General features: G+C 41.8%; 1 protein-coding gene across 1 annotated transcript; it reads right to left on the minus strand.

Annotated features, from left to right (window-relative positions):
• Positions 1-1,366: 1,366 nt before the first annotated feature.
• On the minus strand, positions 1,367-26,426 carry ncaph2 (non-SMC condensin II complex, subunit H2). The gene is made up of 19 exons (XM_085769917.1): positions 26,302-26,426; positions 25,669-25,767; positions 24,357-24,418; positions 23,938-24,013; positions 21,762-21,818; positions 20,997-21,076; positions 19,397-19,563; positions 16,288-16,400; positions 15,165-15,242; positions 14,067-14,130; positions 13,873-13,974; positions 13,393-13,437; positions 12,411-12,481; positions 11,300-11,399; positions 9,583-9,669; positions 8,506-8,555; positions 8,280-8,381; positions 5,116-5,265; positions 1,367-1,513 (listed from the first exon to the last, which is right to left on the minus strand). Exons 1-19 carry the CDS (start codon positions 26,407-26,409, stop codon positions 1,367-1,369), a joined length of 1,758 nt encoding a protein of 585 aa, XP_085626043.1. The 5' UTR covers positions 26,410-26,426.
• Positions 26,427-27,440: the final 1,014 nt, after the last annotated feature.

The following is a 27,440-nucleotide window of genomic DNA, read 5'->3' on the forward strand; positions in this document are numbered from 1 at the left end:
GACTATAGGGATTATGGTGATGGGCCAGTCTGACTAAATGTTGAACTATCCCTTTAAGTACATATCCAGAGGATGTGTATTTTACTTGAGTATTCGATTTCTTTGGTACTTAATTATTACTCTTACTTGAATACATTTATAAAAATTGAACCATTAAGTTTGATGTTTGAATGTTTTCAACATACTCTTTTTTTTTTTTATTACAAATATTCATATTTCATAGACAAGGAGACAGAGTATAAATTTACAGAGTTCATGATCTGAGGAGGAGGAGAAGTACCCAGGGGGCAAAATCCCAGTTTTTTGGAAATCAGACAGGGAGCGTTGTAAAAGGTTTGACAGCAGAACTTGAAGGATTAAAACCTGGGTGGACAACCCGGTCAACTAGCTGCTGGAAAGCTACAGGGGACAAAACCCCTTTCTGGGGTCATTCTGCTGGTGAAATGATGTAAATGCAAATATTTAGGTACTACAATGGCATAAATAGTCATACAACTATAACATTTGGCAGAGAGTATCTTGACACATAGGGGGAGGCAGGAAAAAAAGATTCTGGGGTTTGTTGCAACTCGATTTTAAGATATCACCTTCAACATCCCAAAAAAGACAAAAAAAAAAGTACTGTTCGCCTGACAAATTCTCATGAAAATGATTATTTTTCAGCACTTTATGGAGAATATCTATGCCTAACATGTATATAGAAAACTTCCTTAATTCATCAGCTTCCATTTGAGTCCCAGATAGCCTTTCTACTAGCTACTGGAAAGCTACAGGCCGTCTCCAAACAATGCAACACCTGTTGTGAAAAACTCCATGTTAACAGATAGATAGAGAAGACCGTTGGCCACAGCAAGTGGGGCTTTGGAGATAGAAAGGCTATCTGGGACTCAAATGGAAGCTTATGAATTAAGGAAGTTTTCTATATACATGTTAGGCATAGATATTCTCCATAAAGTGCTGAAAAATAATAATTTTCATGAGAATTTGTCAGGCGAACAGTACTTTTTTTTGTCTTTTTTGGGATGTTGAGGGTGATATCTTAAAATCGAGTTGCAACAAACCCCAGAATCTTTTTTTCCTGCCTCCCCCTATGTGTCAAGATACTCTCTGCCAAATGTTATAGTTGTATGACTATTTATGCCATTGTAGTACCTAAATATTTGCATTTACATCATTTCACCAGCAGAATGACCCCAGAAAGGGGTTTTGTCCCCTGTAGCTTTCCAGCAGCTAGTTGACCGGGTTGTCCACCCAGGTTTTAATCCTTCAAGTTCCTACAGATCATTTCTGCTGTCAAACCTTTTTTTGCCCCCTGGGTAAAGAGAGGAAAAGGTCAGAGTGAGGCAGCGTGAGGCGTTCAGGGACCTCAGCTCAGCGTGAGGCGTTCAGGGACACTCGTCATGGTCTTGAAGCGGTCGGTGGCCCTGTCGGTGCTGAGCAGCGTCAGACCCATCGAGTCCACGCTCCGCTCCAGAGCCTCCACGCTGTCGATCTCCACCGTGTAGTCGTTGGCCTGGCAACGCAACACACACACACACACACACAAAAACACAAAAACACACACACACATGGTCACATGTCACGGCATAAAAAAAAAGCTTCAAAACCACTAAAACTCTCCGTCTTCCTGGTCTAGTTTCTTCATGCACTGATCAATTTTGAGATTTTGGGCTGTTTTTCTTCTTTAACACGTCTTCTTTCAGAAAAGTGGAAAGAAATGATAGAAAATCCACTTTAAAGGGACAGTTCAACATTTTGTCAAATTGGCCCATTGCCATAATCGCTATAGTCATAGCAGTAGGTTCGTTACCTTTAATTGTTGGTGTAAGCTATTTTTAGAACGGAGGAGCGGAGCGGCAGGCTGCTCAGAGCTACGCTACGGAGGCTAAGGGAATTTCTTGGTTTTCCTCATCAAACTCATCAAATACACAACCCAACAACTCCAAAAGGCTGTCGTGGACAAGTTGTGAGCTGCACATTCACCACACTATGAGATAATAACACAACGTTACGAAACTGAGCTGTTTTAGAGGTAAATTCATGCAAAACCGCTGATGCGCGTTGCGTTCAGGGACAGTTTTTCAGCAAGCAGACTCTGTATTTACCCTGTATTTACCTCGAAAACGGCTCCGTTTCGTAATGTTCCATTATTATCTCATAGCGTGGTGAATGTGCAGGTCACAACTTGTCCACAAAAGCGTTTTGGAGTTTTGGGATTTTGTATTTGATGAGTTTGATGAGGGAAACCAAGAAATTCCTTTAGCCTCCATAGCGTAGCTCTGAGCAGCTCACGGCTCCGCTCCTCCGTTCTAAAAACAGCTTGCACCGACAATTAAAGGTAACGAACCTACTGCTATGACTATAGCGATTATGGCAATGGGCCAATTTGCCAAAATGTTGAACTATCCCTTTAAAGGGACAACGAGGAGTTTCTATTTGGTTATAAAAAAGTCTCACGTTAATGTGGATGAATCTACGTTACCACTTGTTAAAGGGACAACGAGGAGTTTTGTTAAAGCGAAGTGTTTCCACACTACATTTATGAGCCTCCGCACCGTGAAATTCTTTGACCGGCGCAAGACAGACTCATGTTTTCATTCATCAAGAATTAAAGTCAGAGGTTGGAAGACGATCACATACCGTCGTAGTTCCCACCATAAACGGAGATTCATACGGCGGCGTTATTCTCATGACTCGCCACGAAACCGAAAGTAAAGAAACGCAGCCCCTATTAATTGTATTAAAAATGACGCTAGTGAATTGTGCACACTTCCCTCTGATATTAATCATGTTTTTACACGTTTCTGTAAATTATATACATCAGAAGCTCCAGACGATCATCAAGAAATTGAGTCTTTTTTGGACTCTTTAAATTTTCCTACTCTCTCCGATTCACATTTCTCTCTATTAGAAGCCCTGATTACTTTAAAAGAGGTTGAAAATGCCTTGGCCTCAATGCCAAAAGGGCTTAGATGGAAAACCCCCCGAATTACTTTTAGCCTTGTGGCAGTTCGATAGATTTATCTAAAATGGAGCCATTAACAAGTGTGGGTAGCGTAGATTCATCCACATTAACGTGAGACTTTTTTATAACCAAATAGAAACTCCTCGTTGTCCCTTTAATGGCTCCATTTTAGATAAATCTATGGTTTTGTCTCTATGGTTATTTTGTTATTATTAGTGGTGGTGGAAATGCTGGGCGAGCCGACCAGCGTTTCTTTACTTTCGGTTTCGTGGCGAGTCATGAGAATAACGCCGCCGAATCTCCGTTTATGGTGGGAACTACGACGGTATGTGATCGTCTTCCAACCTCTGACTTTAATTCTTGATGAATGAAAACATGAGTCTGTCTTGACCCGGTCAAAGAATTTCACGGTGCGGAGGCTCATAAAAGTAGTGAGGAAACACTTCGCTTTAACAAAACTCCTCGTTGTCCCTTTAAGGTTTTTATTTTACTTCATTTCGTCAGTAAATTTCTCCTAAACTCTCCAGGAGTTAGTCTGAGCCATATCATGTCAGGTGTCGTTGTAAAGTTCTCTCTCTCCTGAACAATGATGTCATTTCCTTTGTATCATAGCAACAAATCATAAAAGTAGGATTGACAATAACAATGGGCCTCATTCACGAACCGTTCTTAAGAACAAATTTGTTCTTAAGTCCTACTTACGAAGTTTTTACGAAGATTGTGGCATTCATGAATGTTTTCTTATCCAGAATTTGTTCTTAACTAAGAACAAAATCTACGAACAGTCAGGAGTATACTTACGCACTTTTAAGTGCTGAGACTTCTGCAAAAATAACCGATTATAGAGTTTTCTTTTGTTCTGCAGTTGTATGATATTATATGATTTGAATAAGAATTATTTTCTTATCTTTTATGATGTTTTTAATAATCATATATATTAATAATAATAATTGACAAATCATTTCAGTCTCTTAAAAAACATTATAGACACTTAATTCATATCATTTTTTTCCCCCCTTTTCTTTGGGGGGGGGGGGATACAGCTGCTGATATGATTTTTTTTTTCCTAATTGCGGGCTGTAACAGTGCACTTACTGTAAGTGTTCACACTACACACAACTGTATTTTTTTTCATATGTGATAATATGATGATATTTATGATGGCACACGTGAGAGTGTGGTCTCTCTGATAACAACCGAAGAGCTGCATCCACGGCTGACGCTACTAAATATAAATATAAAAATATAAACTAAATATAGGCTAAGTCTTTTGTTTGTTTCTTTGTTTCATTCCTGCCGCAGTAGCGCCACTTCACTACTTAAGTTCTTTTTACGTTTGGAGTCTGGTGCTCCCTCCCAGATTTTCATTTGAGCATTTCAACTTTCTTTCTCACTTCACCTTCTCTGCTCAGTGCCTGTGGGTGCTGTGTGCACACGGCCCTGCAGTCTCATGCCCTTTTACGGGCATTGATGGGGCGGTTACCTATGCTAATCCTATGTTAATTAGACTCACCTGGCACACGCCCTCAACTTATGAGGAGATGGCATTCATCAAGTAGGAACACAGCTGCCAACAATTCTGAGGCTTACGAACGCGTTGATGAATCTGACGTAGGGTTTTCTTAAGGAACTTCTTAAGAACAACTTAAGAAAGAATCTAAGAAGATTCTTAAGAAGATATTGGTGAATGAGGCCCATTCTCTGTAGTTTTACAGTCCAAGTCTTTAAAGGCCGTTTCCTCAGAAAGAGTTTTTCAGACTCAGACTCCTCTCTAGAAATCTCCACTTCAGCAGCTTCCAGACACCAAACCTTCCACTTTGATCCCTTTCTATATTCTGAAGGTTTTTACAGAGGGGATTGTTGATATATCATTCACAGCCTCATTTATACAACATTTTATTACTAAAAACATGGAGACATTAGATGTTTTAAAGGGCTGGTGACAGTATTTTCTCTTTTACAGAGTGATAAAAAGAGAAATCCACAATCCTCCTCTGGAAAAACTAAAGATTCTAATATGTCAACAAGATAAAACAAAGCAGCTTTACCCATTGTTCAGGTTTCTGTTCTGATATATATGCAAATTAGCGAGACTAAACTGAACGGTCAGCCTGTGTGTGTGTGTGTAGTTCAGGGAGCGTGGGATTTACCAGCTGCAGCGAGGCCAGCAGATACTTGCAGGCTTCAAAGTTGTCCAGCCCGTGAACGATGGAGGAGAAGGAGCGACGCTGCCCGACGCCGCGCAGCGCTCCGACGATCCGGTCGCCGTAGTCGTGGATGTCGAACACCGGGCGCTCCTCCTGGAAAACAAAACAAAACAATTTTTAATTCTGTTAATGCGTCACTTTCAGGGCTTGAAATTAGCAGTCGCCACTCGCCATTTGCGACCCAGATTTCTCTGTGGCGAGACAGATTTTTAACTGTCTCGCCACTTGGCGAGCTAGAAAAAAAGAGACTCCCAATCTGTTTCCAGGGTTTCCCCCAGTGTATTATAAGCTTATAGTCACCTGACAACGTCACAACGTAGTCGCGTATAACGGGACACGTGACGGACATCATGCTCATCAGACCGCTGCTTCACAGCTGACCGAGAGCAACGCACCGAGCCCAGTTAACGTGAGCCGAGCCGCGGCTCCAGAGGCTCAGTCAGCTGCTGTAGCACAGCTGTTAGCTGGTAGCTGTTAGCTGTTAGCACGCCGGAGTCGGTGGTCGGACTATCCAACGGACGGACGGACGGACGGGGTGGTATTTGAACACTGTACAATCAGCGCGATATAGCGTATTTACGAGCGGCAAAGTGCCAACTGTCCATGTGCCCGTGTCTGTGTGTGTATGTGCGTGCGCGCGCGCGCGTGTGTGTGTGTGCGTGCGTGCGTGCGTGCGTGCGTGCGTGCGTGCGAGAGAGAGAGACGGCAGGTGGACTGACTGGCAGAGATGAGAGTTGGTGAAGCGCTGTTTAAAAATGATTATTATACTGTTCTTCTTTGAGTGGGGTGGGATTGTGGGAGGGATAAAAAACTGGGGAAAAAACGGAAGAATGGAAGTCTTCTCTGTCACGTTGTACTGTCATGTTGCTACCTGTGAAATTGCTTCCATTAAAGAAAGTCATCAAAAAAAAAAAAAAAAAAAAAATATATATATATATATTTTTTTTTTTCTTTTTTTCTGTGAGAGCCTGTGGCAGGCCGCCACACATAAACTACTGTTATTCCAGAAAAGTTGAAAGGTCATCGTCTACAGAGCACAACTGATTGAGAAGAACAGGATGACTGTTATATGGTACTACTATGACTGCTATATAACTAGTGACGTTGAAATACAATAGTGAAGCAACTTGTTGGTTTTGGCTAGTAAAAAATCTGTCTGGCGAGTAACTTTTTTGACCTACTAGCCACTTGGCTAGTAGGTCAAAAAGTTAATTTCAAACCCTGGTCACTTTATTAAAGTCTCCCTAAACCAAAAATAGATTTAAAAAATATATATATGAAGAGTTCTTTTCCAAAACGCTATAAATCCATTTTAATAGTTTTCCAGAAAATGACATTTTTTACCTAGACCCACCCATTTTGTTAATATTCAATTTATCCTGTTAAAATGATTGTTGGCTCAGTCTGAACATGTTGAACAATGATTATTAAATCAAACAACAATATTGTTGATTAAAAACTCAAAGTTTATTTTATTTTTTCTCAAAACGCTATAAATCCACATTTAGAAAAACAAAAATTGATGGTTTCTGTCTTGAAAAACCAACCAACATGACATGAGAACATCACTAAGGTGCTGCGTGTCTCTCTCTCTCTCTGTGTGTGTGTGTGTGTGTGTGCGCGCGCACGTCGGGGGGAGGGAGGGGGGCGGTAATGATGTCTGTCTCTTTACATGTTAAACAAAGAGAACTATGGACTATGGAAGTTTTAATAGTCAAAATACAGACGCTATCATGACGTGAGCACATGTTGCTGTAAACAAAACTACGTCTTTGCTGTTAAAAAAAAAACAAAAAAAAACGATCGTTGATTCGGAGGACACCCGGCGTTACAGGCGGGGGGGGGGGGCTACGGTATGCGGGGGCTGTGGGGGTATACTTAACGGCACAGTGTCCACCACATAAACAGATACAGTAATTAACACAGAACCCAGAAACTACTGAGTGAATGACTGAAAACAGACCGTTCAGAGCACCGCCATGTTGGACTGCATGGAGCTGCTCATAGAATTCTGAGGAGAGGGAGGAGATGTCGCGTTTTGGCTAAAAATAGACTTGGCGCTTATCGCGGTTTGGAGGGAAACTGCATCTTGCGGTGCCTTTTAAACAGGGAAATGTAGCGATTTGACGTGATACGTTGATGGAGCAGTGAATAGGCTCAGTACACAGCAAAATGGCGTGACAAACTCATTTTTTTAAAATTTGGCGTTTATCGCGTTTTGGAAAAGAGCTCTTCATATATATATTATTGAAAATGTTGGATTCAGTTTTTCATCACCCAGTCGGGTTTAATACGTCCGAATCCCTAGAAACCAAAACCCTTGATAAGAGGGAATGCTGATTCAGCATTCATTAGTGTGAATGCTGATTCAGCATTCATTAGAGTGAATGCTGATTCAGCATTCATTAGTGTGAATACTGATTCATACGACGGAGTATTAGGGCCACATTGACAAATAAAAAATTCACAAACTTCGAGAATAAAGTCGTAAATTTACGATTTTATTCTTGCAAATTTACGACTTTATTCAAGTAAATTTACAACTTTATTCTCGTAAATTTACAACTTTATACTTGTAATGTTATTACTTTTTTCCTCGTAGGAAATGTACAACTTTATTCTCGTAAATTTACAACTTTATTCTCGTAAATTTACGACTTTATTCTCGTAATGTTATGACTTTTTTCCTCGTAGGAAATGTACGACTTTATTCTCGTAAATTTACGACTTTATTCTCGTAATGTTATGACTTTTTTCCTCGCAGGAAATTTACGACTTTATTCTCGTAATGTTATGACTTTTTTCCTCGTAGGAAATGTACGACTTTATTCTCGTAAATTTACGACTATTCTCGTAATGTTATGACTTTTTTCCTCGTAGGAAATTTACGACTTTATTCTCGTAAATGTACGACTTTATTCTTGTAAATTTACGACTTTATTCTCGTAATGTTATGACTTTTTTCCTTGTAGGAAATTTACGACTTTATTCTCGTAAATTTACGACTTTATTCTCGTAATGTTATGACTTTTTTCCTCGTAGGAAATTTACGATTTTATTCTCAGAAATTTACGATTTTATTCTCGTAAATTTACGACTAACGTCACCTGCATGTCGAGCTCAGGACGGATCATCTCCTCCCACTCTTTGACCCGTCGGGACAGCGCCGTCTCCTGAGTGTAGCCCTGGCTGTTCACCACCAGCTGCTCCTGCACACACACACACACACACACACACACAGGAAGTCACACCACCTTTCACAATAAGAGCCACCACCTTTCACAATAAGAGCACAGCACAGGTGAAGTGTGTTTGTGTGTGTTGAGGACGAACCACTCGCAGCTTCACGAGGTCCTCGTAGTTCAGCTCGTCTCTCTGGTCATCTGCACAAACACACACAGACACACACACACACAGACACACAAACGTCATTATTCATCATCTCACCTGTGTAGCTTTGATCCGTGAACTCACCTGTCGCAGCCTCAGGTGAGTTACAACAGATCAACAGAACAGAACTCCATAGAGAATGAATGGGAGGAGGTCAGAAAACGAACAAATCATTGGACTGTTCATACTGTCTACTGCTCAGGCATACTTTCACCTAGAGACTCCATTTAAACTTTAGACAGTAGACACAAGTCTTGTGTATTGGTGTATTAATCCACGTTTTGATAGGTCATATAGTTTTTGATCAATCCCTGATCAATGACCATGATCACTTTTGGAGAAATTATGAGATTATAATGGGTGTGTATTGGACGGAATGTTCGTGTCAGAGTGCGTGACATCATCGGTTAGAGTGAGAGAGAGCCCAGAAAAATTCCAGATTTTTCCTCTTTCCACACTCGGCCCGGCCACAATTTACACTCTACACACATAATTTTTTCCTAAGTTGTAGACAAACTTGTTCTGTTTCTCACCATGTGCTCGAAATATCAGAGAGACTTACAGAATTTTAATTATCAGCCTCTTAAGTGCGGCCACGTCTGTCTCTGCTCCTCATTGACTCCAATACAAAGATTTTCTGACAGAAGCAGAGCGAACCGATGTTTTAAACTTGCACGTTTCTGCAAAATTTTTACTGTAGAAACACCAAATCACACCAAATCGTTCAGGAAGTCCTTAGAGCAACGTTGATCTGTGTTTTGTTCTGATAGGAGTTACCGTTTTCTCACCCTAAGCCTAAATGTGAGGCCGGTGCAGAGGCAGAAAATCGCTCTTTTTCTCCACGTTTCTGTCTGTCTCAGCCTGGGGGGGGCCTCTATCGTCGTTGGCAACCACCTCAAGTTGCTGTGGTAACGTCTGATTCTCAGGCCAGAGCTCGTTAACTTCATAAACAATCCACCTGGCGCTCGTTAACATGTTTCTAAACACACACACACACATCTATCTATCCATCCATCCCACCTGCTTGTATGACGTCTCCACCACCGAACTCTGCTGGGATGTCGTCAGGAAACGCTTCGTGGTCGTTGTCCGAGTCGTCGTCTCCGCCTTTAAAAGACAAAATTTAAACTTTACTCAACGTCAAGAAGTTCCAGTTCACAAACACTAAGAGTCTGAGGCTCCTTTTGTCCCCAATAAAGTTAAAGAAATACATATTAAAGGACAATTCCAGGCGAATTCAACTCGGGGGTGTATTTTCCTAACATTTTAGGTCTAAAAGAAGGAATCTGAAGATTTTCAGTTTAATGTCTCCTGTTTTGCGGTAGTTGTGTCTGTCCCCGCGTCGCCACGGCAGCAATGAATGGGAGCGGATTGAAGTTGTGCTGCTTAGGCTGTTTCCATCCCTCTAAGCCACAGACAGCGTCAGATGGAGACTCAAACATGCACCCAGAAGTTTATTTACTTCAACAAGCCGACATGTTTGTAAAACTAGATCTAATTCAAAGTCTGGCGGAGTCGAGACCCAAGTTGGCGCTCGATGTGTTCAGGTGCAGTGGGAAAAGCTACCGTTTGTGTCATAAACACAGGAATATCAACTCTGGACTTGCTGCAAGTAAATAAAACTTCTCGGCGCATGTTTGAGTCGCCACCTGACGCTGTCTGTGGAAAAAAATGTACACTTGAAGCAAGTAAAGAGTTGATATTCCTGTGTTTATGACACAAACGGTAGCTTTTCCTACTGCACCTGAACACACCGAGCGTCAACTTGGGTCTCGACTCCGCCAGACTTTGAATTAGATCTAGTTTTACAAACATGTCGGCTTGTTGAAGTAAATAAACTTCTGGGTGCATGTTTGAGTCTCCATCTGACGCTGTCTGTGGCTTTGAGGGATGGAAACAGCCTAAACAGCAGAACTTACATCCACTCCCATTCATTGCTGCCGTGGCGATGCGGGGACAGACCATAACTACCGCAAAACAGGAGACATTAAACTGAAAATCTTCAGATTCCTTCTTTTAGACCTAAAATGTTACGAACATACAGCCCCGAGTTGAATTCGCCTGGAATTGTCCTTTAAAGTCTTACATAGATATTATCCCTGTAATGAATTCATTAATAGATTTAGATCTAATGTTCGCTCCCCTTCATGTTCCTTCTGCAAAAAAGAGGTTGAGTCTTTCTCTCATTTGTTTTATGGATGTCCCTATGCTACTGATTTTTGGACTCAAATGTCTTTATTGATTTGGGAATCTCATAAAGTTTTCATCACTATTACTAAAATTATGGTCTTATTCTTAAGTTAATAACGTAATAAAACTGCTGTGTCTGTTGGGTAAATTCCACATACACAAAGACACAGATTTCTCCAGGCTACGCCAAATGAAACTTTATCTTAGGTGGAACTTAAATCTTTTTATGACTCTGTCTGTAACATTTGTAAAAACAAGAAAGCTTTGAAGGCATCCAGACTTATGGAAAAGATTATGGTCCATATTACTAGATAAAATCTCTACTGTTTTTTTGTTTTGTTTCCAATTTTTGCATATATTTATATCTGACTCTTTATTGTTCATAATCATTCTTATGCATCCGGACTCATTATTTTTGTCAAGCTCTGCTATATGTATTACTGTACTTCAGTGTTGTTTCATGTCAGTATGATGTCATGTTTGTATAATGTTTCAAATATGATAATAATAAAGTTTGTTGAAAAACTGAGATGTTTTATTATTTTACCCAGAAGCCCCGGGTGTCTGAATCCCTCCACAGGCTCCTCCCCCTGCTGCTCCGGCTGCAGGAACGTCGTCCTCAGCTCCTCGTCAGAGACCAGCACGCCCTGGTGACAGCATCAGCATCATCATCAACATACAATAAATAGTTACTACGGTAATTGATGATGACTATTATGGTCTGGATCTGACACAGACACAGGCTGTGTTGTAAATCTCCCCTATCACGGATGTAGTGCACTATATAGTGTGTTCGCCATTTTGTAGTGTTGTTCGAATTCTTTGCGATTAATTTAATCCACTATGTAGTGGACGACAAAACACCCACAATGCACCACAAAATTGAGTGAACAAGCGATGTACACTACTTTCTACTCCCGTATCCCACAATGCAATGCGGTCGTGTTTTGCCAGAGAAGAAGAGGAAGCTAATTAGCATGTTAGCTACGATTTATTTAGGTTATTTAGCAGTAAACTCCTCAGACGTATTTGCCTTCGCTCCGTCTGCCTGAGCAGCAGGAGTTGGGCAGCAGCATCCCAACATTAACAGGCAGCATTAAATCAATCTGATTAAGAAACTGTAGTAGAATATGGAGGAAATACGAGCTAACAAGCTAAGCTAATAGCCACAGCTAACGAGCTAAGCTAATAGCCACAGCTAACGAGCTAAGCTAATAGCCACAGCTAACGAGCTAAGCTAATAGCCACAGCTCACGGTCGAGACACACAACAGTAGTTTATCAAACCAAGCTTCTGATATTTCAACAGTTTATTGTAGAGTAACACAACCACACAGAATCACATCCTAAAATGTTCCCGCAAGTGTCCGGTTTTTATTATTTTATTTTTTATGTGTCCGGTTTGTTTCATACATCCATGGTTTGTTTACATGATTCTCGGCGCGTCTGCTTCCGTCACAGCAGTAGGCTAACACGCTAACACGCTAACACCTGGCGCATCTGCTGACTCAACCACGTCCAGAAAATGACCGTGTAGCATCTGAATTCTCCTCCCGTCGTTCGCTACATCGTGTACATGATGTAGTGGAGAGGGAGTGAGTGAGTGAGTGGGTGATTTCGAACACAGCCACAGACAGACAGACACACACACACACTCACCTGCTTCCTGTAGATCCTCTTCTTCGTCTTCAGCCGGTTCTTCATCGTGCTCAGATAGATGTAGTTCAGGTCTGTGAACACAGGAAGCTGCCGGTTCATTTCATTTCACACTGCGCTACAAACAAGCTTAAAATATAGACTTATTTAAACAATAGAGGAAATGTGAGTGCTGCCCTGGGTGAGGGTGGATGAACCGCTCAGGTGCTCTTCAAGGACACAGGATTGAGGAAAAACTGAAGATGAAACAGCACGCAGATCGTCCTGGTGCAAATAGTGGTAAAGAGTAAAAGGCGGTCTAAAACCGATGGGTCCGAGCCGAGGCACTCTGAGGTGTAGTTAAAAATCCTTTATTTTACAGGGATCAACGCGTTTCGACTGAATTGAATTTGACTCATCAGGATCTGATCTCAATGGACTTGAATATATAAAGTTGGACAAAAACCTTTGAGTGGGACGTCAAAAGATAAACCAGCAATAAATGAGTAGATTGATATAATCTATAGTAAATACTGTATAGATGATAGAGAGAATTACAGTCAAACTAAAGGATCAAACTGGTCAGAACGGTTCAGTTCAGAATAGACTTATTTAATTTTTGTCGGAACAATTTCTCATGTCAGGGCTTCAATACAAGAGGGACATTACATAGGAGCAGCATGGAGGTATCTGGATGTTTTTTGGTGTGTCTTTTTGTTACGAAGACAGTTGGTATCCATTTGCAACCGTTATATGGACATGCACTGCTACGCCGAGACCCCCTGTAACTCAGAGAAGCCACGGAGGACTCTGAAACTTCTCCCAGCCCTTAGTCCACATGAGGGGGAGGAGATCATGAGTTGAGAAATTAAAATTTTGGTTTTAATATGGTTGTATTGTTGAATTCATTAATAAATGAGCATGTAGCAGCCTGAAAGATGGATTTAAAATGCATCCTGCTATTGTTCAGGAAATTTCAGTTCAAGTTCAAACATGTGGAACAAACCTGCGAACTTGGGTCCGTTCTTCAGCTTGTGCACAGGAGGGTCATCTACAACACAACAACAACACATCATCATCATCATCATCATCATCAGTGTGTGTCTGTGTGTGTGTGTGTTTGTGTGTGTGTGTGTGTTAGGGCTTTGACATTTGCCCAAAAAATCATATTCAAACTTTGTTTGTTTATTAATATTAATATTCAAATATATTCGAATATTTATTGATATTGATATGATATGATATTTTCGACCCCCCCCCCCACCCCACCCCCCCCCCCCCCCCCCCCCCCCCCCCCCCCGTTTAGTTTAGTTTAGCTTTTACTGCTGTCGCGCTTCTCTCTCTGTGTGTGTGTGTGTGTGTGTGTGTGTGTGTGTATATGTGTGTGTGTGTGTGTGTATATGTGTGTGTGTGTGTGTGTGTGTGTGTGTGTGTGTGTGTGTGTGTGTGTGTGTGTGTGTGTGTGTGTGTGTGTGTGTGTCCTCACAGGCCCCAGTGAACCAGCTCCTGAACTCCTGCAGAGCCGCCGGTCGTTTCCTCTTCCTCCTCCCTGCGTCCTCCAGCCCGTCAGGAAGCTTGTGACATTTCCCTGAACACACACACACAACAACAACAACAACATCAACATCAACATCAACACTGAGTCCAGGCGCCTCCTCTCTCCATCCACCCGACGCTCACCTGGTTTTAAGGGTTTGTCCTCCTCGAGGACGGAGTAGGCGTCGTGCAGCTTCCACACGTCCACCTGGGACACAGAGACCAGTCACAGCCTTTAACTCTTTGACTGCCAGCCATTCTCACAGCAGCTTCCTCCAGCTTGCCAGGCATTTTCCAGCTTTTTGACTGATTTCCGTAGACCCACCATATATTATGTACTGTTACTACATACACATTCAACCCATCAAAGGAAAGATGAGGGTCTCTAGTTTCCAGCAAAAAAACCTGTTTGTTTCTATCTTGTTTCAGTCTTGTGAAATTGGCGGTTGAATATAGGTTAGTTTAGCCCAAAATGCCATTTTGGCACCAAAATCTTGAGAAAAAGAGGTTTTTGTGTCGGCCGTCATTCTCAGGTGAACCAGTACAATTGGCTCCTTTATATTTTGCTTTAGTGACGCCTCAACATCTGTACAGTTGTTTTCTTGTAAACAACAACTAAATCAACACTGACAAATGACTTTTGATGACAAAAGACAAAACATTTAGCTACTGACACACACTACTGCAGCCTTTTTAATCTCCGTTTATGGTGGGAACTACGACGGTATGTGATCGTCTTCCAACCTCTGACTTTAATTCTTGATGAATGAAAACATGAGTCTGTCTTGCGCGTCTTGGTCAGCCCTAGTTTAGAGTTGTTTTAGAGGGAAATACATGCAAAACCGCTGATGCGTGTTGCCTTCAGGGACAGTTTTTCATCAACAGTCTCTGTATTTCCCTCTAAAACAACTCTGTGTGGTAACGTTGTGTTATTATCTCATAGCGTGGTGAATGTGCAGCTCACAACTTGTCCACCAGAGCGTTGTGGAGTTGTTGGATTGTGTATTTGATGAGGGAAACCAAGAAATCCCATAATGAGCCTCCGTAGCGTAGCTCTGAGCAGCTCACGGCTCTGCTCCGCCGTTCTAAAAACAGCTTGCAACCGACAATTACAGGTAACAAACCTACTGCTATGACTATAGGGATTATGGCAATGGGCCAGTTTGCCAAAATGTTGAACTATCCCTTTAAATAAAGTTATTTCTAAAGAGAATAAATGGTGAATGTGGTGTGAAGACGTACGATGGGCCGAGCCTCGTCCTCCCTCCTCTGCTTCTCCACCTGTCGTCTCTCTCGGATCATCCGGCCTTCGCCTGCAGCCTGAGACAAACACACACACACACAGCGTTAACACAACATGGAAACACACTGAAGACAGACTTCCTCTACCGGCTCAGACCGGTTCAGACCGGTTAAGTTGAGAAGATTTAGAGTTTTAAAGGATAATTTCCGTTTTTTACAACCTGGACCTTATTTCTAGCATAAAATACGATCATTTCCTCCCCCAGATAACTTTGGTGTAATTTGGAGTCGTTTTGACGAAATTAGCCCCAGTGGAGCGGCGCGTATATCCGTATGATGCGAGTACTCGGGGCAATGCAGCCTCTAAATAACACATTATCTGCAGAGAAACTCCTTCATTTCACCAATATTTAGTTCTGATAGGCTAGTGCTATTCCCCTCTGAGTTTATCTCAACTAGCCGGAGCTTTAGTGAGTCCAGGTTGAGGAGAGGAAGCCTGTGGAAGCTGAACTTCATCCAGCTGCTCATTTTGTTCTGACAAGTCAGAAACACGCAGAAACCAACCGTAGCATTAGCGCTAGCAACAAGCTCAGAGATGACATCATCCAGGTCAGAGGTCAGTAGGTCAACCTACAGACCCCGGATGTTGATAACAGCTAACCCCGGACTCAGAGGGGAATAGCACTAGCCTATCAGAACTAAATCTTGGTGAAATGAACGAGTTTCTCTGCAGATAATGTGTTATTTAGAGGCTGCATTCTGCTGCCCTGTAGACTCCATTATACAGATATACGCGCCTCTCGGCTGGAGCTCATTTCATCAAAACGACTCCAAATGACACCAAAGTTATCTGGGGGAGGAAATGATCTTATTTTATGCTAGAAATAAGGTCCAGGTTGTAAAAAACGGAAATTATCCTTTAGGTTGACCTCAGTTTAAGTTATTAGGGCCCTCATTTAGAGTGATTATTTTCCTAATTTTTGTATTTTAATTATTATACTTTTGATGTTGTTCTTTTGAATTGACTTTGTTAATAAATTAACATCTTTTTGGACATTTACACCTTGAGTTCTCTAGTCTTTGCTGTTTGGTCCCTGACATTTGACTTCAGACCGGTTCAGACCTGCTGTCTGTCGATGTGTTCCTCCGGCTGCTGGTCCACGTCCATGTTGTTGTCGTCCAGCGGCAGGAAGTTCTCTGCAGCGTCGTCGTCTTCGTCTCCAGGGGGCGGAGCCGCTAAAACAACCAGATGACATCATCACATCAACGTGTGGGCTTTGTTTTTATTATTTTCACCCGGTGTTCTTGTGTATTTTTAGGTTTTTAAATGTCTTTAAAGAGGAACTAAACCCCTAAACCACTTTTTTCTGCTGAAAACAAATGTATTTGGGTATAAAGTAGTGTTGTCAGTAGAGTTGCACGATACCCACGGTAGCCACGGTACCCCGCGGTGCCAAAACGTAACGGTTCCTACTATACTAGAAATTCTACACGACGGTACTACCGTGGAATACGGTGCCAGTTTCCGCTACATAGCGGCCGCCTCTCCTCTCCTCTCCTCCCGGCTTCTCACTGAATGCTACTCCCTTGTAAACAAAACCCACATGCACCCACTGCAACCTAACTACACAGCTGCTGAATGATTGGCTGTTTGCCTGTTACTGGTGATGTCCGGGGATATGATAGGCTGTTTCTGCACGCTGGGTCCGCCCGTCTGTTATCTGATTGGCTGTTCGTGGTTCATGCCGGCAAGAACGGACTCCATGAAGACAGCTGAGACAGCTCCGCTTCGATAGAAACTCGCTTCAAAACAAACAACGAGCTAAAGTTCTGTCTCGCCAGACGCGCACATGGCTTCACAAACACGAGACAACACACTGACCACGGCTGAAGCACCGGGCGCGAGCGGCGAGTCTGCTGCGTCGTCGTCGTCAGTGGCACTTAATTAATTTAGCTCTGTTTATTTTCTCATTGGCTAATATCAGGCTATATGCTCCGTGTACAGGCTGAGGAATAAAGAGTTAAAGGATGTCCAAGTATAAAGCACCTAGAAAATGCATAAAAATATAGTTTTCACAGGGAATCAGTTCCTGTTCATTGTATTTTGTCCTCTATGGTTTATTATGTTGGAGAAGAAGCATTATTGTCAAATAGATTTTTTTAAAAGACTGGATTTGTTTTTATCCTAAGTTGATTATTTATATTTGTTAAACATAAATTAATGTGCAAGAGACTGAATGGTTATTTATTTTCAACCATATAAATTCTAACTTCATTTATTTGTTTTTTATTGCTTATTTAAAAATATTTGTTCTAATTCCTACTTCACCAGTATTATGTTTATCATGCACCAAACAACATTATAAGTAGCCTAATTAATAAGTATTTATAACTTGTACAAATACATTGCAGTTCATAAAAATAATAATAATAAAAAAAGGTTGCAGTATCGTGATATTACCCGGAACCTGTCTGGTATAGTACCGTGGTTACTCATTTTGGTATCGTGACAACTCTAGTTGTCAGTTGATTCTGGTCCAACTTTTGACATTTTAGTCAAAATATTTCAATGTGGTGTATTTTGTAGAATGTTTTGGAGGCAGCTTTCGTCACCGGCCACCAGCTCCCCGACCAATCAGCACCGGCTGCTGCCTGCCGCTAACGGTTGCTAGGCACTCTAGCTGCTCTGCTGCGGCTAACGGCTGCTAACAGCTGCCTGGATGGGAATCGTTAGTGCGGCCGGCGCTAACGAGCCGTTAACGAGTTAAAGCAGAAGTAAGCGATCCGGTGGTTTTGGCTAATGCTGCGTTCCAGGCAGGCTTTTGAAACCGTAAATTACAGCTTCAAGTCACAACTTACGACTTTGTAGCGTTCCAGGCAACCCACTCGTGTTTCTCCGACCTGTTTTACCTGTGAAAGTCACTATAACGGCCACTCGTAACTTCTGACCCGTGAACTCGTACCAGATCGAACTGGTACCACTTCACGGTCGGAAAAATACGAGTTTCCTTGAACGCACCATAACAGTCCTCGTCCCTACGTCACCACATTCAGGCGCATCCCTTGGCTGCACACACAGAGAGGACTGCCCCTTTATGCCGTTCTCTCTCCTCATTGGATAAAGGTTGTAGGATACAAGGAATGTTTTCTCCTGGGCTCAGAGCAGAGCAGAGTGACTGACAGACCCGTGTTTCAGACCAAACACTCTATAGAAGTGATTGCTGTCGGAAGATACAACTATTTAAGACTTAGATTAACACAAAAATATCACTTACTTCTGCTTTAACGAGCCGGCGGATCAGCTGTAGATGCTGTGTCACGGCTCTGGCGTCCTCTCCTAGTATCGTCTGTGCTACTAGTGCTGTTAGAGTCGCTCGTTAGCGCTATAGCAGAAGTGTCGATGTGTGTTTATTACTTTTTTTTCTCCTTTGTGTGATTTCCAAGGGGGCAGTTGTTGTGGGTCTGAGAAGTGAAGTCACTTCCGCGTTCAAAAAACTGCAATCCCCTCTTCTTCCTCTGGGGGCTGGTGTCAGAAGGGAGCAACTCCAACTGAGCCCCATGTTAAAATCACCCACTTTACAGCTTAAAAAAACATATTTACAGCCTGGTACATTTCATTTTTTTGGTCTCAATCGATAGTTTCTACCCCCGCACACACTCTGAGGGGGGTGAATTTTTTTTAAACTCTACCGTTTTACTGTTATTAGGTTTAAAGTTCTGGCCAATTAGGGCGTAGAACCGTTGAGTGACAGGTCTGGAGACCGCTGCTACGAGGCCAGTGGGCGGGTTCTCGGCCGGCTAACGGCCGCACCGCTCCAAATATGGCAGTAGAATCCAACATGGCGCCGTTCAAACCCCCGTAGTAGCGGCACAAAACAGACTCCCCCAAACCAATGGGTGACGTCACGGTGCTACGGCCGTTCTCTTTACAGTCTATGGTGATTTCGCGGGTGTGAATGGGGCGCAGGGGGGAGGGGGGGTCGGAGAGTGCTCCTGGAGCTCCGCCCATAATCAAGGCATTTTTTGAATTTCCAGCTTAGAGCACGTCATCCAAAACTGAGGGGTTTAGTTGCTCTTTAAATGTGTTGAGCCCACGATAGATCGACAGATTTCTGTTACTCTTTGGTTTCAGACAAATAAAGTTTCTATTCTATTCTATAAAACCTACGAAACCTAAGGAGATAAAGACTCCAGCAGCTCACCTTGACCTTCACCTTGACCTTCACCGTGACCTTGACCTTCCCCGTGACCTTGGGCCTCGTGCTGCTGCAGAGCGTCGGTGGGCTCCAGCAGGAATCTGGTCCCTGATCCCAGCGTGAGGAGGATCAGGTCCTCGTCTCCGGGGATGAACACGTTGATCCTGAAGTCCTTCAGACTGCCGAGCACCTCGCCCTTCAGGCTGACACACACACACACACACACACACACACACACACACACACACACACACACACACACAGTTTATCAAACACTTCCTGCGTAGACTGATCGATGCTGGGCCTTTATTTTGAAAGGGTTAGACTTGTTTCCACTGCAGGAACTTCGGGGTAACTTTACGGGGTCGGGGCCGTTGGTGTGTGACTCCTCTGCAGGAAGTTTCTACGAGTCCCTGCTTCGGGGCAGAGACTCAGATCGGCCCCCAGATGAGAAGCATTTTAAAAACCCAGCGTTATTTTTTTTAAAAGAGTGTCTAGACCAGTGGTTCGGGGGGCAGTCTGGTCCGGGTAGTAACGCTCTTCAGTCTCAGAACAAATACTGGTGTACCGTAGATGACCATTTAGTAGCCCGGGTGTTTAATATGTTAAATCCACTTGGACCCCCGGCGTTTATAAGAACCAGGCGCGTATTTGCAACAGGCTACAATTTATTTTTGCAATGAGCAGCACCAGACCATCATGCAAAGAACAAGGAGGTCACCATAGCACCACTGGAACAAAACTACTTTTTTCCAGACACATAACTATATCTTTATTGACATCAGACAATAAATACAAAGACAGTTTGTCTGTGTTAAGGGGAGCTGATCAGAGCAGCCAATCAGATCAGTGTTATGAACGATAGCGGGATGTGGAAGGGGGGAGAAGTGGGGGGGGGGGCGGTCGATCGTGGTAATTTCAACACTGTACATTAGCGCATTTATCTATTTGTCTTTGTCTATTACTGTAGTAGTCCAGCGCGACCTGTCCCGCTATCGCACCTGTGTTTCTCTGTGTGTGTGTGTGTGCGCCTGCATGCGAGAGAGAGAGCGGGAGGAGGGGCTGACTGACAGAAGAGGTGAGAGTCGGTGTTAAAAAAAACTTTTTTTTGTGTGTGCAAGACTGGTAAACACTTAATCGCCCGGGCGTTTAATTGAACCGGCGTTTATTTTGCCAAATGAGCTCGGACCCCGGCGGCTGTTAGAGCACAGGCGCGTATTTGCGCGTGGGCGACTATTTGGTCATCTACGGTATTTCTGTTTGCTTGTGGTCTAATTTGTGTCAGTTTAGGGTCCTTGATGTAAAACAGTTTGAGAACCACCGGTCTAGACGGCCAGAAGAAAAGAGAATAAAGCAATAACAGACGTGTGATTAGTGGACAGACAACTACGTGATCACACGATTACGCAACGATCAAAACAACATTTTTACAACCCGGTATTATCAGAAAGTTTCTGCCATAAAAACAACAACAACTACTAGAGTGAAAGAACTGCCGCACAACAATTGTGTGATGATGGAAACTGATGCACGTTGTCTCGTCTCAAGAGTCTGAAGGTCCTGCACTGTAACGCCCCCCCCCCCTCCTTCACCAGGACCTCCTGCAGTGGGAACGCGGCGGACGACGGATTCTGACCTGATGAGAGGAAGTTTCTGCTTCTCGAAGGTTTCAGGAGGCATCAGAGACTCTGGAGGGAGAGGAGCCACGCTCACCGTCTGCAGCAACACACACACACAGTAAACTACACACACAGTAAACTACACACACAGTAAAGGGATAGTTCACCCAAAATTGAAATTTGTGGACTAAGGGCTGGGAGAAGTTTCAGAGTCCTCCGTGGCTTCTCTGAGTTACAGGGGGTCTCGGCGTAGCAGTGCATGTCCATATGACGGTTGCTAATGGATACCAACTGTCTTCGTAACAAAAAGACACACCAAAAAACATCCAGATACCTCCATGCTGCTCGTATGTAATGTCCGTCTTGTATTGAAGCCCCGACATGAGAAACTGTTCCGCCCGTCAGTGCACTGACACAGGCAGAGCAGTGAACTGAGACACTGGGAGCTTCCGCTACAAACAAGCTTGAAATATAGACTTATTTAATTTTTTTTGGAACAATTTCTCATGTTGGGGCTTCAATACCAGAGGGACATTACAGACGAGCAGCATGGAGGTATCTGGATGTTTTTTGGTGTGTCTTTTTGTTACGAAGAAAAGTGAGCTCCGTTCTCAACCGTCATATGGACATGCAGTGCTGCACGGAGCCCCGCTGTAGATCCTCTGGGTCCTGTTTGAAGTCGTGTACCTGTGTGATCTCAGTGGACTTGAATATATTATAAAGTTGGACAAAAACCTTTTGAGGGTTTTGTTAGTGGGATGTAAACAGGTGAGGTGACTGACCGTGGAGGATTCTTCTCTCTGTGAGCGGTCGGACACGTCCACGTCCAGACACGAGAACTGAAACACAGAAACACAGAGTCAGAGTCAGTCTGGTGGTCCTGGTTATTAGGAATAACTTGACCCCAGAATCGGCTAATCCAGGGCTTCTCAACTAGTCTCACTCTGGGTCATTAAGTCACGACCCACTTTTATAGAATTCAAACCAAGATTTTTTTTTTTTTAAGCCTTTAAAAACTCATTTAGCTCTTTATTGAGCAAAGTGCATTTCAGAGCACATGAATGAAACTGAGGAGTTACCATGACAACTGCATGTACGGAAGTGAATACAAAAATATCAAACTGCACAAAATGGAGACCAACAAAACGATATATTTGACTTCTAATGCATCTCTGCATTCAGAGCATGTTCACTAAAGTGAATAAATATCAAACTGCACAAAATAAAGACCCACAAAACAAAACAAGATTCACTGCATCAGGCCACATTAATAAGAAACTGATATCTTTACATTCAGAGCAAATGGAACAAATAATCAGAAAGTGAGGAGGAGCATTACAACTGCATGTGTTCACGTGTCTCGTGCCTTTCAAAATTTATTATTTTTCAAAATAAAAGACATGTCCAACATCAGATGTGCATTAAATATTATTTACTTTTTTGACCAGCTGTCCGCGACCCATCCAGAACGGGTCTAGACCCACCAGCTGAGAACCACTGGGCTAAGCTCTATTTTGATGCAATGATTATGCCACACATGTTGTATTGTATAACTAGCTGGGCAACAGCCTGTAAAACAACTCTAAAGCCGATTGAAACAACCTATAAACAAACAGGCCCTAAAAGTCCTTGATAGAAAACTGAACTTGCATCATCACTGTCTGATACCGAAGAAACTTGAGCGACTACATTTTTCTTTTTTCTTTCCTTTTCTGTATTGTGTATACATAAACATTTGTATCTCAATTTCATACAATGGTGTGTACATAATACATTTATGTATACAAACTTTGTGCAATATTGGACACACATCTGCATGTGCAGTCGTGTGCTATGGGATAGTGCAGTTTAAGTCGATCCTGCACTTTATTGGGGCATCGTGCAATTAAATTAAATTCAATCTTGCACTTATGCACTCGTCACTTTAGCACATAGCACTTTAACTAGCACTGTAGCTCTTTAACTAGCACTGTAGCTCTTTAACTAGCACTGTAGCACTTTAACTAGCACTGTAGCTCTTTAACTAGCACTGTAGCTCTTTAACTAGCACTGTAGCTCTTTAACTAGCACTGTAGCTCTTTAACTAGCACTGTAGCTCTTTAACTAGCACTGTAGCACTTTAACTAGCACTGTAGCACTTTATAACTTCTCAGTAACCTGTTGGTCCCCTTACCCACTCTTTTAACCGTCTATGGTCAGTTAACTTGTGCTTTATGTTTTGTGTAAGATGTCAAGGTGGTTTTTTTTAGGCCTTTTCTCGCATATCCATAATAAAATGAGTATCTCTCTGCAACCACAAGGTATATTTGAATACTTTTGGTGTCATAGTAAAGGGGAAAAATTGAGGAATTGCTGAGATGTGTAAATTTCAGTATATCTGTTACTGGTGAAGAGTAAATGAAGATGACACACAGAAAAAAAATTAATAAAATTAATATTCGCCTAAAAAAAAAACATATTTTTGATGAGTGCCCTTTAGAATAATGCTAATGAAGCTCAAACTCTCTATAAAATCATTGTACAACATGTGAACATTGTCTCTGCAGTGGTTGATTCTGATTAATTGAAGCAGGACAAAATTATTGAGATTTTACTACAAAATATTCAGGCGAACTTTCCAAAATGTCCATTTTTGGCCACAGCTTGGAACCACCTGCTACTATAAACTATTGTTTAATCTTTATTTTCACACAATTTGCATAAACTAACTGAAAATAAATCTACCAGGACTGAATAAGAATTGCATTCCTAACATCAACCTGCCAATGGGACTGGGGATGGAAATGAGCCACTTGGCTACAACCCAACAGATTTACATGTCAATGTCCATCAATATGTAGCTACTGTTCCCATTTTTAATAAAATAAATAAATCTGAATCTGAATTAAAAAATAAATAAATCTGAATCTGAATTAAAAAATAAATAAATCTGAATCTGAATCTGAATCTGGTCCTGACCTCGTCCTTGGCGCCGCGGTCGCTCTCCGCTGCGTCTGCGTCTCCGTCCTGAACCTGAGCCGCCGCTTTGTTACGTCTGTCAGAAATGAAATTACATCATTATCATCATCATTACATATTAATCATTATACTAATTAATTATTATTATTATTGATTATTAGGGATGGGCAATGGTTTTTGAATATTCAAATAGTCGTTCAATTTAAAAATAAATCTAAGAGTTTATGAGACTATGGTCTGTAAATGTTTCCTTTTTACTGTGGCAGAAAGAGAAACATGGAGAGACTCTGGAAATAAAAAACTAATAAAACTGAGGAGCAGCTCAAGCTCCAATATTCAATAAATATAGATGAGATTTGTTCCCGGTGATTATTTATCGTGAAGCCCATCGCTATTAACCAGAACCAGACTGCTCCTACTTCTTGTTCTTCTCGTTGATGTTCTCCAGAGTTTGGAAAACCAGACTGTGCAGCAGCTCCACCTGGAACGAACACACACACACACACACAGACAAATAACAGTTTGCACTAGGGATGTCACAATTACTTGTTTTCACAATTAATCGCGGTATTAAACGCAACAATTAATTAATCGTAAAGATTCTTAAATACCGTCACTTTCCAAAAAAAGATTATTTTGGAAACACAGAGGCAGATTTGCACAAAAATAAAGGTAAATGTAAGAAATATTGGTCCATTTACCTTTAACGTAACATGGTAGAAATTTAAATGTTAGCGTCACATTTGTGATAAAAAACAAACAATTAAAATAAACTTAAACATTTGGTATAGATGACAGTTAATGATTTGAATATTTAAAACACTTACCCTGGAGGATTAATAATTGGTTACATATGAATAGTAGATACTTAAAATATTTAGTGTAAAAATTTGTAATGTAATTATATTTTGACTGTATTTGATTTTTTTACACATTCATATGTTGTGAAATTAATTAATGCATAATAATCGTGATAATCGTACACCGTGATTATTTCTCTGACAATAATCGCGTAAAGAAAATCTATAATCGTGACATCCCTAGTTTGCACTTTATTATTTCACCACCTTTTTCTTTCCTCCTACTGATGCAACCATTGTGTGATGTAATTTTGTATTTGTACTATACTTGATATTTGTTTTGTTTTACTGTGGTTTTATCTGTGATGGAAGAACAGATGGAGAACTGTCTCCAGAGCTGAATCTGGTTTAGTTACAACAAGTTGTTTTGTCTGAATCGTACTACAAATACACAAATAAATAAATATACATCTCTGGAAAAAATATCTAATAAATACCCTTGAGATGAGACACTGGTGAGGTCATCACCTGAACCACATCTGGTTTTATAGGAAGATTATAAATAAAAACCACTGCTGGGATTAAACATCGACATTATCCCACTAAAACTGGTTTATAAACTCTTCCTGAGTTCAAATATTCTAATAAATATGAACATGTTTTCTTTGCATTATTATTATTATTCAAGGTCTGAAAAGACTTGATCTTTTGTTATTTAGACTAGAGAAATGTTAGAGAGAAATGTTGTTGGTAGTTGATAGAATAAAAGAAAAAAATTGTAATTTAATTTTACTCAAACACATACCTATAAATAGTAAAACCAGAGAAACTCATTTCTAATTTTGGGAGTGGTCTCTTAGTTTTTTCCAGAGCTGTATATATATATATATATAAATGAATGAATGAGTGTGTTGTGGCTCAGTGTTTGTACCTTCTTGCTGTAGATGCAGGCCGAGCCCTGGATCAGCAGCGCTGCTTCTGCAAAGTTCAGTCTGGTGTCTCCATCGAACGTGATGCACATCTCGTCCAGCTGCACAAACACACAAACACACAGACACAAGGAGCTCACTGCACAGCGGAAACATCTAGACACACAACGCAACCGCACTCTCTAACAATATATTCAGTTTAATACGTCTATTTGTTTCAGGGACAATGTATGAACTAAATAACATTAGTTACTAGCTACAGCTTCAAGTAAAAAAACTTCTCGGCGCATGTTTGAGTCGCCATCTGACGCTGTCTGTGGAAAAAATGTACACTTGAACTTGAAGCAAGTCCAGAGTTGATATTCCTGTGTTTATGACACCAACGGGAGCTTCCCACTGCACCTGAACACACCGAGCGTCAACTTGGGTCTCGACTCCGCCAGACTTTGAATTAGATCTAGTTTTACAAACATGTCGACTTGCTTGAAGTAAGGAAAATACAGGGCAGCTGAGTTGAATTTGCCCGGAATTCTCCTTTAAATGTCTATATATCAAGATAAACCAGATACAACCAGGGTGTGTGTGTGTGTGTGTGTGTGTGTGTGTGTGTGTGTGTGTGTGTGTGTGTGTGTCACCTCCTCTAAGTAGTCGTTGAGCTCCGAGGCCACGTCGATCTCCCAGTTCTTGGTGAGCTCTCTGATTGGCTGCAGCAGGTGAGCGTACCTGCTCTCTGTCGACTCCATCGCTCGTCACTGTGGACCAATCACAAGGCCACAACCAGATGCATTACATAATAATAATAATAATAATTAATACAGAGATAACATAATAATAATTATTAAAGTGTTGCACATCTGCACTTCGTACATTACACTGCACAGTTATTCACCGTGCACCGAGTAGCTACTACTAGTTGGGCAAATAATACAACAAGACGTCATATTTCAGAGATGAAACCATGAATAAAATTTAAAAAACATAAAATATCAAATAAATGAGGATTAAATAACTGTTACGATTCTTTAGTAAATTCATTGTTTCATTGAACACTGAATAGATCTTTGGTAAGTTTAATGTCTCAACAAAATAAAACAATGTAGTTTTATCCATTGTTCAGATTTCTGTTCTGGAAATGTATGAAAATTAGTGGATATTTAATTAGATATTGCCTAATTTACATATCTAAACGTAAAATTGGACAAAACTTGTTGAGCACTGCTTCCCCCTCCTGAGGCGCCGGATGCTTTGCCAGAATTTCCTCGAGGCAGAACGATGGAGTTCGTTCTGCTGGGACATAATTTTCAAAGAAAGTAATATGTTTATTGACTATTCTGACATTTTTGCTCTCTGCAAACCGCCCCAGTGCATGCTGAAGGTCCTGGCTCGAGGGAGCCAACAAGACCACATCATCCGCAAAAAGCAGAGATGAAATCAAGTGGCTCTCGAACCGTACCCCCTCCGGCACTTGGCTGCGCCTAGAAATTCTGTCCATAAAAATAACGAACAGAACCGGTGACAAAGGGCAGCCCTGCCGGAGTCCAACACGCACCGGGAACAGGTCTGACTTACTGCCGGCAATGCGAACCAAGCTCCTGCTCCGGTCATACAGGGACCGTACAGCCCTCAGCAGAGGGCCTCCGACCCCATACTCTCGGAGCACCTCCCACAGGATGCCACGTGGGACACGGTCGAAAGCCTTCTCCAAGTCCACAAAACACATGTGGACTGGTTGGGCAAACTTCCATGCACCCTCGAGCACCCTGCGGAGGGTGTA

This window comes from Trachurus japonicus, chromosome 23 (genome assembly GCF_045865225.1).
Source record: "Trachurus japonicus isolate A0001 chromosome 23, Traja_1.0".
NCBI classification, from domain to species: domain Eukaryota; kingdom Metazoa; phylum Chordata; class Actinopteri; order Carangiformes; family Carangidae; genus Trachurus; species Trachurus japonicus.